The sequence below is a fragment of the Cheilinus undulatus genome, linkage group 3 (genome assembly GCF_018320785.1).
Source record: "Cheilinus undulatus linkage group 3, ASM1832078v1, whole genome shotgun sequence".
NCBI classification, from domain to species: domain Eukaryota; kingdom Metazoa; phylum Chordata; class Actinopteri; order Labriformes; family Labridae; genus Cheilinus; species Cheilinus undulatus.
The window spans coordinates 49,256,043-49,270,295 of record NC_054867.1 but is presented as its reverse complement, the minus strand read 5'-3'; the positions used below and the strand labels follow the sequence as shown (position 1 = coordinate 49,270,295).

General features: G+C 39.9%; 2 protein-coding genes across 2 annotated transcripts in view; one reads left to right on the top strand and one right to left on the bottom strand.

The window, feature by feature from the left end:
- The window catches only part of rnf207a (ring finger protein 207a), a 46,860-nt gene that overhangs the window by 23,204 nt on the left and 9,403 nt on the right, over positions 1 to 14,253 (bottom strand). Inside the window, exons 3-10 of the mRNA XM_041783927.1 lie at positions 10,677 to 10,809; positions 10,198 to 10,342; positions 9,588 to 9,669; positions 9,420 to 9,495; positions 7,560 to 7,685; positions 6,441 to 6,487; positions 3,236 to 3,308; positions 339 to 407 (exon numbers count right to left, since the gene is read on the bottom strand). Of these exons, the coding sequence (XP_041639861.1) occupies positions 339 to 407; positions 3,236 to 3,308; positions 6,441 to 6,487; positions 7,560 to 7,685; positions 9,420 to 9,495; positions 9,588 to 9,669; positions 10,198 to 10,342; positions 10,677 to 10,809 (751 nt within the window). The remainder of the gene's footprint in view (positions 1 to 338; positions 408 to 3,235; positions 3,309 to 6,440; positions 6,488 to 7,559; positions 7,686 to 9,419; positions 9,496 to 9,587; positions 9,670 to 10,197; positions 10,343 to 10,676; positions 10,810 to 14,253) is intronic.
- On the top strand, positions 12,315 to 14,218 carry zpr1 (ZPR1 zinc finger). The gene has a single exon (XM_041783926.1). The coding sequence runs from the start codon at positions 12,463 to 12,465 to the stop codon at positions 13,792 to 13,794; it is 1,332 nt and encodes a 443-aa protein (XP_041639860.1). The 5' UTR covers positions 12,315 to 12,462; the 3' UTR covers positions 13,795 to 14,218.

Genomic DNA, 14,253 nt, shown 5'->3' with positions numbered 1-14,253 from the left:
GACCTGTTTCACCTCGATCACACCATACGGACAGCCTCCATTTAAACACCAGATCTGTCCAACTGATGCTTTAACTTCTCAGAGCAAGGCTGAACTTACTTCTGGTTTATATAAAGTAGTGTGAGAATCAGTGGTCAGAAGCTTTTAGCACATTTCTACTTTCAATCTTGCCTTTATGATTATTTTTAATCATTATTTGTCATCAAAGACTCACCTTCCTGCCTCTTCTTTCACACCCATTCTCTCTTATACTGCAGCACTGTGACTCAGATATTCATCAAACCTCATAATTCCCACAATAATGTAATAAAGTGTTGAGTTTATGTGTCTGCACTCACGTAACCCATGTCCAGGAATTCAAACTTGTTGGCCGAGCTCAGGAAGGCTGAACACGTAACGAGGTGGACCTAAAAACATCAGAGATTAAAAGGTTAGATTTCAAACAAGCTGCAGGGAATATGAGACACCATCAGGCTGATATTGTGATTAAATGGTATTACACTCATCCTGTAATGGCTCATTTAGTAGACCGGGATGATTCTGTCACTATGGCCTAATTGAAGAAAGTTCTCCCAGGACTGGGAATGTCCAATATCCCCCATGTTAAAACATTATATAGTAATTTAAAAGAATTGCTGGGAGCAGAAAACAAAGTTTGAACTCTTTCTCCTTTCCTGGAAAGCATCTCAAGACCCCTTCCCTCAGTTCTGCAACCACCTGAGGGGTCCCAGACCACACTTTGAGAACCACTGGTTCATGCTATCCTGTCCTATTTCAAAACTTATTGAGAATTTTACAATTTTAATGTCTCTACATTTACATCAGGGGATGTTTCTCAGATTTGTAAGTCACAAAAGATAGTTGCTAAATAACTTAACCACCATGCATCAGCAAACATTTTGCAAGTGTTTTGCTATGTTTTTAGTCTGTGTCTTGTCCAGAAGGAGTCTCAGTGTCCATTTACAGATGCCAGCTTTGTCAAGACTCCCCCACATGAGTCAATGAAAAAACAAACAATACTGGTACTACTTTTAAAACCACGAAAACAAAGAAATCATAAGCATTCACTAAGCATACAGGGCAATGTTTTCCTTTTCAAGCAATGTTCTTCACACTAAAGTGCACAAATACCTTGGTAGCCAACGTTTTATGTAATGTAGACAGAATGGAGAGGTCTTTCTGGGGCCCAGGACTGTCAAAAGATTACAATTTGAATCTCATTTGATCTCAAATTCTGTAGTTAATCCCAATTAACTGCACCCTTTACATCACATTTTTAAATTCCACTTTTTGCATTATAAAAACATTTTTTGTTTCATTTTGGATTTTTGGTCCTTCTTAAACTAAGGGTAAATAACCTTCAGATGGATACAGACCTGCTTTTATAGGTAGATCTAAATATTACATTAATTTGACCACAGAAAAAGGAACTTGTTACGGATTGAAAATAAAATAAGGGAGCACTAAAAAGGTTCAGATGACTGAGCTGTCTTTGAGTTTTTTAAGGTGAAATGAGACAGTAAAGAGCAATTGTGGACTTATTATCACTGTGGCTGCAGGGAGGCACTGTGGATGAACCAGTGTGTCGAAAGGGACAATAGAGCATGAGAGTAATCATGATAAAAAAAATTTAAATGGGCTTGAGCTTGTATAGTGCTTCCTAGTCATCTGACAACTCAAAGTGCTTTTACAGGTCACACCTATCCATTCACACCATTCACTCACACATTCGGTCGCTGATGGCAGAGGTTGCTATGGCGAATTGGCCATCAGTAATGGCTAATCCCATTCATACACTTCCATACCCATTTACACGCCACTGACGCAGCAATGGGAGCAAGCACACATCAAACATGTGACTGCAGGGGCTGGGGGTTGAACCCACAACTTTCCATTGGTGAGACAACCTACTGAGCCACAGCCGCCCCACTACTGTACTAATGGTGGACCTTAATTTATCATGATTAACCCGATTATTCTTGACAGCCCTGATATATACACAACATTATAAACATCAACATTGTGATGTTGTTTAGAATGTTAATAAAAGCAGAATACAGTGATTTGAATTCTTTTAAAACTTTTAAATTCTGTTGACTGACAAACTGACAAACTTTATTATTTTTAGGAATATAGCCACATTCTGAATTTAATGCCTGTAACATATTCAAGAAAAGTTGGGACTGGTTAGAAAAGACTGGGAAAGTTTTAAAATCATCAAAAACTCCTGGAAAACTCCACAGGTAAGTAGGTAACAAGTTATAGTACCATGATTGAGTGTAAAAGGAGAACTCCCGAAAGGATCCTTGTTTTAAAACTGAGGATGGCACGAGGTTCTCCACTTTTTGAAGGACTGTGTGGTTAAATAGACCAACATTTTATGAACAACAGCTCTCTATGTGCAGTAATAAGGTCAGTATTTAAGAGATTTTACCTTCTACAGACTATAATATCAGCAGAAGATAACTACACTACATCAAATACCGGCATCAATTTGTGATGGACACTACAACGTGAGCTTGAGGACATTTCAGAAAACCTCTTCCAGTTAACACAGTAATCTGCTGCATCAACAACTAGTCAACTACCTTTGGTTTGAGCACATCTGGGAGGAATCTGGGACTTTGTTTTCTCTTTTATCCTTACTTTTGTAATATCAACAAGGTGGCTTTGAGCAACAGACTAAGGCGGTCAGGTCAGTGTATAGAGCCAGTGCTTCAGTCTGCTGCATAGCTGATTAGAGCCAGGTCCATGACACAAATGTTAACTAAGGGGCTAGTGCTAACTCTACATGTCCAATATGCCTGTGATGATTTTACAAAATGTCATTTTTGGAGGGCCTATTTACGGGGCCTTTCAGGGTCCCTGGCGTTTCTGTGGGTAGGCTTGCCTAAGAAGGATTGTGAATGCAGTACTCTTACTTTACTCTATGATCTGAGTACTTATTTGATCATAGCTTATGGTGGAAATATGTAAGTTATTCTTGGAAGTGTAAAGTACATCTCATTTCAAGAAACTTAACCGGCACATTTTGCTTGCCCAAATGGTCGATGATTTTACTTCATTATAGGCAACTCAGGCTTATTTTCTTGCGTGTAATAGCTTCAAATAAGCTGGACTCCTCAGCCAACTGTGGCATAAAATGAGAGTAATGAGACAGAAATTTGACAAACGCTGAGGTAAGAGTTGTTTTTTGCAGTATATTGTTTGTTATCATGTCTTTGGTGAACTCTACCTGCAGGGTTGGCAGGAGGGCAGTGAGGTGTGAGAGCTGCTCCTTCAGCGCTTTCTCCTTCTCCTCATGTTGACTGCAAACACACAGAAACACACACAATCATGTAACACTACCCCTTCACATCCTCGCCTGCTGAACCACTCAGAGGACTCGCTCATGAGGTTCAGCCACAGACAGCATAGTCCATATTTCCAGAGGCTAATCTATCTGTCTTCTCCTCATGAAACAAACACTCACAGGGCGGACACACAAAGAGCGACATAAATAGACTTTAACACCCTTCCAGGAACACAGCCGCTGGACGACTTCCAGGCAACGATGGGGAGAGAGACAGAGAGGGAGATGGAGGACAGCGGGCACAAAAAATCTCATTAAAGATCCCCACAGAGTGCAACACGATATGCTCACATACACGGAGCTCACAAATGTTTGTCATTCAGTCGTGGAAATCATTCCCACTCCTATTTTAACATGTTGATCTCTTCCTGTTTGGAAAAAGGGAGTTTTCAAGATCACTGAGACAGAAAGATGCCGAAAAGACAATGATTTTTTTTTTGTCTGAAACCATAGATTTTACTAATTAGTCATTAATCTTGTGTAAAATTAAACTGATGTGCAATAATTTGATCTTAGAGACTAATTAGTTTCAAACCTTGGCTGACATTAAATCAAACTTTAATGATTGCTGAGGGGATGTTGTATAATTTTTAATTATTTTGGTGCCTGGCTTTGTGTAGTGTAATGCTAAATTAATGGATATCATTATCATATTTCTTTTGTAATTTCTTAATTCTAATCTTTTTTACAGTCCTATCTTTTAAGCAAAGCAGACGGAAAAAAAAGTTTGTAATGCACCTTTGAAATTTCCAGGCTTGGCTGGTTGCTAATGTTTGCCAAGCCTATAGGTTGTTTGCAATCACGTGATCTTGAATGTCTGCTGGGGGTCAGGAAGTGGCCATTAGGAATAAATGGGAATGGAGGAAAGGTTGTACTCAACAGCTCTAAATGGAGCTCTGCTCTGCAATTACCATGAAAGAAATCTATATACACTAAATACTATGCCTACACTTTACAAAAAAGTGATTTTCAACACAGTCCAAGTGATTTTCCTGGAGTGGTGGCGATCAATATCACAAAATACTCAGTCCTTCATACCTCCTAGCGTTGTCTAGCCAGATGGAGGGAAGTAAGAGTCTTAAGGAAACTTGTACTGATCTAAGAGTCTAGCTAAGCGCCTCTTACATATAAAAAAATCTTCATCTTGTCACACACATTCTTTTAATTGAAAGTGTGATGTGCTATTAATGGAATAAACCTTGTGGGGTGAGAGATCGAGAGATTACGAGCGAGCATGTGCTACGAAACGTCTTTGTAATGTTGTATGCAGTAGCTCGCTCCTGCTTGAGTGCCAGTTTCCTTTCCTCCATCCTTTGCTGTTTTTCATTATTGTGGGAATTTAATCCACATTCAAAAATTCAAACTCTGACTATATGATAAGCCATCCAGGTTAGTACATGGTCCCTTAACAAATAAACAACTAAATAAATAAATGCTGAATTTTTTACAAGTTGTTTAAGTGCTTGAAATAGGTTTACCAGAGTCTTAGCTTCACAAAAGTAGTGGAATAAGGGTAAAATAATGGGTACGCTCAGAAAACATGTCTAAAATGAAATTTGTCACATTGTTTTTCGAGCATAAATGTCATCCGTCATTCTATTTTCACCAAATGTCTAAAATGTGAGATAAATGAGGCTGAATAATGACTTCAGCTTCTTCATCAACAGGTCTAATTCTCTCTTCTCGCTACGGTCTTTCACCTTACCTCTCCTGGAAAAACTGTGATAGCGTGGACCTTAGGGATTCCAGTGTCAGTTGGTGGGCAAAATTTGACGCAAAGGATTCAACCAATTAGGTATGTGCAAGGTGATGTACAAAGGATTCATCCAATGATGCACAATGAGAGGTGACAACATGTGCCCATTGCTCTCTTATTGGCTCTGTAACTCCAGCTGTAAATCATGTGGCATGCCAAGTGAGGGTGGAAGTGAAAGATGAGATTCTACCATTCACAGACGTTTTTGAATTACATTTTTTTACAACGTAAAATAACAAAATGTCATAAGTTTTACTTATTTACCACTCTGAATGTGTAAATACCATTAACAATGTGTTCTTAAGAGTTCTCTGCTGCGTTCCTGCTGACTTGACTGGCGAGGCCAGTGAATAGTTGCCAGTCTGCACTGTGCTGGTTTAATATGAGGTCTGCTGAAATGCTTTAAGATTGGTGACTTTTTGTGGTAAAATAATATTCATCTGTAATCCAATCATCAAAAGAGAGAGCCATTGATTGTGAAACTAGGGCTGATACGGAAAATAGCAATTTAGCTGATTGTCAACACATGACTTTTTCTTTAGGCATAATACTCCCGATATTCAAATGTTTTCTCTTATGTTTGACCATGAAAACAGATAAAAGTTTGTCCAATAAGTGACTTCTTCTGCCCAGTTAATATCTCATTTTTGATTTTTTAGTTGGGTGAACTGGACACCAAAATTATATTGGCGGAAAACATGAGATAAACATTGACTACTACTATCTGTTTCTGCATCTTTAATAGCCAGTGGCTGATTTTTTCAGCTAAGTTAACATGGATTGATACCTTTGTTAAACTGAGGCATCAGTGCACCCCTACTGAAAATAGTATCAAACATCAAAGTGATTCTATTGTTTTTATTCAGTTATATAGATCAGCAAACTTAATTAGCAGCTTCAGTATTAATCCCTGTGGTGTCGCTTGTAAACCAACAATTAGCTGAATTATTTGTCTCTATGTTTAAGTATTTTGGCACTTATTTCTACTAGAGGGGCTGTGAGAGACCTACTGTCTCTGTTGTTATCAGAATAAACAGTGTACTGATGCCAAAAGTGACAGCCTCTACCTGGTTCATTACTCAAGAGAGAGTGTACAACACCTGTGCAAGTAAATAAGGCAAATTTTGGCATACAAAAGTAGACTATCCATCCCCTAGAATGTGTTTGGTGTTGTGGAGGCAAACAGTGAACTGCTATTCCCTCCAAAGACACAATAGGGCATGATGGGAAACCTGTCAAACCTCCAGAGCCAGCAGGATAATAAGGTAAACATTGTGGCACAAGCTTAGTGACAACAATGAAGTATGAATCTTGATATGTGTCTTATTTTACCTCTGAGCTGCTTTGAGTAAAATCTTCTTCCTCTCTGCTAGTTTCTCCTGTCAAAGAAGAACAGAGGAAACAGACTCTTTTATTTCTCACACCGCTGTGAAAATGGCTTCGAGCTCTCTGATACCTGATGAATTTTCAACATTGTGAAGAGAAAAAAAGGTTAAAATCCACTGTGTGACATCCGCTCTATTGATAGTTCATTATACTAAGATGATGATGTCCAAGGGTTCAAATTTAACATGACAGAGACATCTAGTGGACAAGCATTGGAAGTGCTGCAGCTGCCATAGACATGAGGTTTAACAGGAAAGTTATCATGAGGGTTTAATTCCTCACCTGATGGATGAAAATAAAGGCTTTTTTTCCCAGAGAGAGGGAGCTGAGAAAACTGATCCAGATCTCTAAAAAAGGGCTGTAATTCCCATCAATCTGAGTTCGGCTGGACGAACATATAATTAAAACCATGATTTTGTTTACTAGCACAGTACTGCAGATCACATCATCTAACAGGGTGATCCCCCCAGTGTTTAAGTGGCAGTATGCCTTGCATTCATGCAACCAGTCAAATAAGGATGAAGTTCTCCCATATCACCTCTGTATGCAGTCTGAGCTACCAGATATTAAACTGTTTTCAGAATGCAATGACACAAAACATGAAAGATTATGACTTGGTATTCAAATGAAAGGGATATAAATTCTCTGCTAATGCATTATCAAAACGGGGAAATAGCCTTTTCTCAATAAAACAAGTTGGCGTTTTATTCGCTGCTTGTACCCAATTTAAGCAAATGAAAAATAAACGCTCCTAGGAGCCTTAATCAGTTATAAAATGTGCTGTCCCAATCATCCAAATGTTACCAGAAAAAAAGGTTTTGGAACACATAAGACCTTCCCTCCAACTGAGATGGGTTTAGGCAACATATTTATTGTTTTAGAAAATTATTTTTCTGTAAATTCAAAGCAAGAAGCTTGTAGGGAACAGACACTCAAAACATTGCCCTAATATCCCTGAAATTATCCCAGCCAACAGTCGCCATGTCTGTATTCTCTGCATATTTTATCAATCCACTGAGCATTTTGGGGGGGGGGGGGACAAAGACATTTGGATGATTATACAACCTGTAAGCTGTTGAAGAGCGAGCAGATTGCACTCTCCTCTTCCTCCACATTCAGACACACTTCTCCAATCATGGCTCTCAGCAGAACGATCGCCTCTCGAGCTGAAGTCTGCAGCTCCTTCACCACCTACAGACAGAGGAGGAGGAGGAGGAAGAGGTCTGCTGTCAGTAAAATGTCATGCAGTCTACTGCTTTGTCACAAATATGCCAGGAATGAGTTTATTTAATTCAGAAGAAATTCAAATACTGTCATAAAACTTTTCATGTTTAGTTCTCTCTGTGCTCATCGGACTCTACAGAGTTTGCATAAATTCTCGCACTTTTTACTATTTACTTTTTACCTCCTACCTTTTCAAGCTTACTATTACTGACTTAAAGATAATTTTTGGCTTCACATAACTTATTAATAACTTTTAATACAGGCTTTGGAATTGGACTTGGGTACATCAGTATTTGTGCAGAACATGGATTCCAAGGCAGATTTCTCCAAGAGGACAATATCACATCATATTATTTGATCCTTAATTAATTCAAAACATACAACACATCAACATATTTAAAAGATTGCTTTTATTGAGTTTGTGGGTGGCAACCACACAGGGGTTAGCGCTGTTGCCTCACAGCAAGAAGGTCCTGCGTTCACTTCTCAGTCAGGGCGGAATTTGCATGTTCTCCCCGTGCATGCGTGGGGTCTCTCCGGGTACTCCGTCTTCCTCCCACCACTAAAAACATGCTCATTAGGTTAACTGGTGACTCTAAATTGGCCATAGGTGTGAATGTGAGCGTGCCTGGTTGTCTGTCTCTATATGTCAACCCTGCGTTGACTGGCGACCAGTCCAGGGTGTCCCCCGCCTATTGCCCAATGACAGCTGGGATAGGCTCCAGCCCACCGCGACCCCGAACGGGATAAGCGATAGAAGTAGAAAATGGATGGATGGAGTTTGTGGGTTTGATAAGTTTTGAAACAGATTCCTTTCGTTATTTTATATTTAAAGCACCATTTCTCACCATTCTTAAAATGAAGTTCAGTGTTAGTCCATGCAGAACATGGTAGTCCCATGCCCAACTGTGCTTTTGGGACACAAAAGTATCTTAAGAATTAAGAATGTTTATATTTTCACACTTGAATTCTTGGCATAGTCTTCAACAGCTCAAAACATGGCCTTTTGGTAGAGGTTCTCTATGTAGAAATCACTATTTGCCATGAAGGGGTGTTCTCTGCTGCTGCATGACCTCATCTGCAAAGAACCTAAAGCCAAGAGGTTACAAATAGCCACTTTAAAATACTTATTACCAGTAATTCTGAGCTAAGTCAACAACATAAAATATCCAAATCTTGCCTGAAGCTCCAATTTGTGATTCTCTGTCATTAATGATTTCTTTGAGATCTTGCACACTGATGCACAGTTCTGTGTAGCATGTTAAACATTACCAACAACACACTTTGAAACTTAAATTGAAAGGTTTGCTAGTCTTTAATTAGTGCTATTTAGTCTCTATTTAATCAGAGTTATGGCTGTTTTGATTTAGAAATGCAGAAACAAATGCTCATTAAAATGAAAATTGTATCAAAATAAATTAAACATAACAATTCTTACTTCCTGATCAAACTCTTTTGGAACATTCTGAGGTCAAATATAAAGTCATGTTAATTTTCATCAAAGGAAATGAAAATCTCAGTTGAGTTGATTCAGCAGAGCCTTAGTATCATGGAACAAAGCGTCCTCATTCATATGTTTATGTATTTAAATTGCACTGTGATGAGCTCCACAGATTCTGCCGGCATCCCTTTGCACATTATCATCACCGCTGCTGAGTGCCTGAATTATTCATGATACTGAATGCGTATAGACTCTCTCACCAGAACGGCCTGGTCCAACATCTCACAGCCCTGCACGTATGCGGTCTCAATGTCGATGCAGTGAGTCCGACTCTCCCTGTAGTGGAAGAACGGAATCAGTCTATTGTGCAGAAGTGAGAAGTAATGAACGTCTGATGGTCATAAATTAGAATTCAAAGATTCACTCACACTTGTGTGTCTCTGAAGCATTTGATACAGAGCATAGACTTCTTCTCTTTGGAGAACAGGATGTAGGGCTCGTCATGAAGAGCTGAGGAGAAAGTTTTAACCTTGTGCTCTTTAAGCTTTCTCCTGGTTGATCACTTACATACAGCTGCAATCAAAATTATTAAACCCCCATTGCAAATTTGGTTAATTTTCCCCAAATCCAACTGAAAATGCAACTTATAATGACTTCAAACTGCAACAGTTTCTATCAGTGGTTGAAAATGTTCAGAAATTTGGATCAAGCTTTCTCAGAAAGAAGGTAGGGGTGGGTTCTGAGGCTACACCAATTGAGAACCGCTACAGTAAATGATCACAGCTTATAGTTGTAGCAGAGAACAACACCCTAACAGTAGATCTATACATATCTGTGAATATTCATAAACACAGAAATGGTGTTGAAACTATACCCTAAAAGGGAAATACTGTATATAGCCAGGGAGATACCATGTCCACTGAAAAAAGTCTGTATTCCTTAAAAAAGAAATTTGGTTAAAGCAGAGTATATAGGAGAAACTAACTGGTCATGCTTTGTTATATTCCTGTGGAGAGCTTAACAGCAGGTAGCACTCACAGCAGTTCCTGTGTTTGGCTTTGGTACGTTTGGCCAAAGAAACGATCTCATGGTGGGAAAACATTCTGGCTTTGTGGGTCAGCTCCCTGCAGGTGCTGCACAGAGGCTGATTACAGGTGTTACAGAAGTACATCACACCTGTGTCCTGCATGAACAAGGAGAATTATTTCTTAAGTTCATGAAGGAGACCAAGTATGTAAATACATAAGACTTTTATCTTATTTAAAGCAAGAGAAAGACAAAAAAAAAAAAAAAAAAAAACATGCACACACATATGGTAACCAAGTTTCTCATTTTAAAAATTTAGCTTTAATTTGTCGCCCCCTACTGGTGCTAACACAGCTTACATTGTTGAAAGGTGTGACACTGAAAAACACCTTTGGAAACAAGGAATGTTTCATTTCTAATTTCTAACTTTATACACTCTTTGTTCATTTTTAGAGTTGATTTCTTTATTTGATGAATTAAGTGTTTTAAACCTTTTTGCTGCTCTCCCTGTCACAGTTGGCACACTGCACCGTCTCCTCAGCGTCTGTGTTGTTGTCGACCAGGAACTTTAGCAGTCGGTCCTCTGGGGGAAGAGCACCATTTCCTTTTACGATGGATATGTACCTGTGGAAAAAGAGGATATTTATTATAGCTCCTTCTAGACTATAATATGTTTCATATTTTTTTTTCTTGTCTTAATATGTTCTTTTTAAACTCTGATAAACACTCTGTGTTGTTGTCTGTATTAACAGTGATTTACAAATAAACTTGCTTTGGCCTGCTAGAGTAAGTTAGACTTCACATCAAGCTTAGTGAAGAAAAAAATGATAAGAAAAACAAATAATAACTAAAGTGCATCCCCTACAGAACTGGACAAGAATACAAGACCATGAAACTATTTTTTATTTATTTTTTTAATAACAAATCTGTACATCATAAATGCATTAAAATGAAGATGTATAAGCTAACAAGTTTCAGTGCAGCATAGAGGCCTTTGATGATCTGCATCCGTGCACTGATTTTATTCAATTGTTCTGTGTACTCCAGTGGCTCCTGGTTAAATTCAGGGTAGAAGTCAAAATCATCTTGTATGCATTCAAGGCCATACACAATCCTGCCCCTCCGTATCTGTCAGACCTCCTCCACATCGCCATCCTCCTCCTCCTCAATCCACCTCACTGTGCCCTCTGCCCATCTCAGCGGAGCTTCCAGCTACTCTTCTCCCCAACTCTGGAACTCACTATCACCAGACATCTGAAATATTGACTCACAAAGAACCACAAAGAGTTGTATTTCAAAATGTATCTACTTAGAGGGCATAAAAAAGGACACAAAGCCAAATTTGTCCTCTCAGAGGATACTAAAAAGGGCAATTCATCAAATTTTGTCCAAATGGAGAGCACAAAAGAGGGCACAAAGTCAAGTTCTGTCCACTAAAAAGGTACCAAACAGGGCATGAGTCAAATTTAGTCCACTTAAATGGAACTAAAAAGACAGTAAGTCAAAATTCATCCACATAGGGATTAAAGGGGGGATATTTGTTAACTTTTTGCTCACAAAGAGGCACCAAAGATGATATGAAATCAACTTTTGTCCACATAGAGGGCACAAGAGAGGGTACAATCTTAAAACTGTTCCACACTGAGAGCACCAAAGGGACACAAGTTTAAATTTTGTCCACTAAGATGGCACCAAAAGGAAAAGTTCTTATTTTTTTCCACAAAGAGGGCACTGAAGAGGTGATTTGTCTAATTTTGTCCACATAGAGGGCAAAAAAGAGTGCTTTGAATCAAATTTAGTCCACATAGAGGGTACCAAAGAGGGCTCTTTTTTCAAATTCTGTCCGCACAGGGGGTACATTGATTGAACACAGACAAGATTCCCATAACATAACAATAGTTTTGCTTTTTGGAAGTTCTTCTTTTTATCTTAAATTTGAGTTCAACTACTTTTAATGTCCTTCTGTTGTCTTTAATGCTCTTTATATAATAAATGATGTGTTTTTAACTCCGCGAAGGACTTTAAATTGTTGTGTATCAAGGTTTGTCTATGTAGTACTGGAGACAACCAAATGGGGCAGTGATGACGTTTAGAGTGGGTAACCGTAGAAGAACATGCGGAAGCGGATGTAAAACACTCCCCATACGTGACTGAACGTGTTCGGCGAGGTAGAGTGGAGGGTTTTCTGGAAAGTTCCAGCTCATTACTCAAGAGAGTGAAACACGACAGCATTTAAGAATCAGTTTGTCCTCAGAAAGGACCCTTTTTGACGTAAAAATGTCTGTTATCTCCGAGGAAAATGTCCGGGGCGGGAATGTTTTCAAGGATATCGGCGCTGAAGACGGAGACTGGGAGCCCACGGTGATCGAGAGCATGTGTATGAACTGCCACCAGAACGGTACGACTCGGTTGCTGCTCACTAAAATCCCGTTTTTTAAAGAGATCATAGTCAGCTCGTTCAGCTGCGATAACTGCAGCTGGTCTAACACGGAGATCCAGTCTGCAGGGCGGATCCAGGAGCAGGGCATCATTTACACCCTTCAAGTCCAGTGTAAACAGGATTTAGACCGAGAGGTGGTGAAAGCTGACAGTGCTACCACCAGGATCCCTGAGCTGGACTTTGAAATCCCTGCCTTCACCCAGAAAGGTGCCCTCTCCACCGTTGAGGGGCTTTTAGACCGAGCTATGGCAGGACTGGAGCAGGACCAGCCAATCAGGAGAGCCACTGACCCTGATGTGGCTGACAGGATAGACGAATTCATCCAGAAGCTGAAGAAATTGAAAGATGTTGAGGAAGAATTCACTCTGGTGATTGAGGATCCATCAGGGAACAGCTTCGTGGAGAATCCAGTGGCCCCACAGAAGGATGAAGCTCTCACTGTGACCCGGTTTAAGAGGACAGCACAGCAGGACGTGCAGCTGGGAATACGAGCTGATGATGATTTTGATGAAGAGCCGGCTGGGAATGACCTGGACACCATGAGAAATGAGGTTCTAACCTTCAGCACAAATTGCCCTGAATGCAACGCCCCCGCTTCCACAAACATGAAGCTGGTCCAGATCCCTCACTTCAAAGAGGTCATCATCATGGCGACCAACTGCGACAGCTGCAGCCACCGCACCAACGAGGTCAAATCCGGAGGAGCCACGGAAGAGCTCGGCACCAAAATCACCCTGAACGTCACTGAACCCTCAGACATGACCCGAGATGTCCTCAAATCAGAGACATGCTCTATCAGCATCCCCGAGCTGGAGTTCGAGATGGGGATGGCAGCCCTGGGCGGAAAGTTCACCACCTTAGAGGGGCTCCTAAAGGACATAAAGGATCTCACCGTGTCCAAAAACCCGTTTGTCAGCGGGGACAGCGGCACCACTGACCGTGTGCAGAAGCTAAACGAGTTTGGGGAGAAAATTGATAAGATCATCGCTGGAGACATGAAAATTCACTTTATCCTGGATGACCCAGCAGGGAACAGCTACCTGCAGAACGTCTATGCGCCTGATCCAGATCCTGAGATGACGGTGGAGAAGTATGTCCGCACATTTGAGCAAAACGAAGACCTGGGCATCAACGATATGAAGACAGAGGGATACCAGGAAGAAAGCTGAACTGGAAATGCTGGCTGAAGAGACTAAAAAGGGATAATACTATCTAGAAAAAGTGCTGGAGTTTATATTTATGACTCCATATTTTTGGGTGTTTTCTTACTTTCTAAGTTAATCATCTGGTGAAAGGTTTTTCTGTCTTTGTTTTAATCATAAGAGGAGATTTAAGTTGTTAAATGGTACACTGGCAATAAATAAAAACAGCACTTGGGTAACTTATGTAAGAAACAGCTGTACTAAAGATATTTCCTTTAATTCAAAGCTCTCTGACACTTTATTGCATTCTTGTAACATCCCAGGAGATGGCGCTCTGTTGCCTCTAAATATGTTTTTTTTTTCTTTCTGAGAGGACCAAGAACCATGTGATAAATTATTTTTTTTACACCTGTAAGCAAAATGCATTGCAATAAAGTGTCTTAAAATGTAATGAAGCACTGTTTATTGGGTGTTGGGTGTTTTTGT

What these genes read in the sequence shown, in the direction of transcription:
- zpr1 (XM_041783926.1), top strand. Translation starts at nt 12,463, where the DNA reads ATGTCTGTTATCTCCGAGGAAAATGTCCGGGGCGGGAATGTTTTCAAG.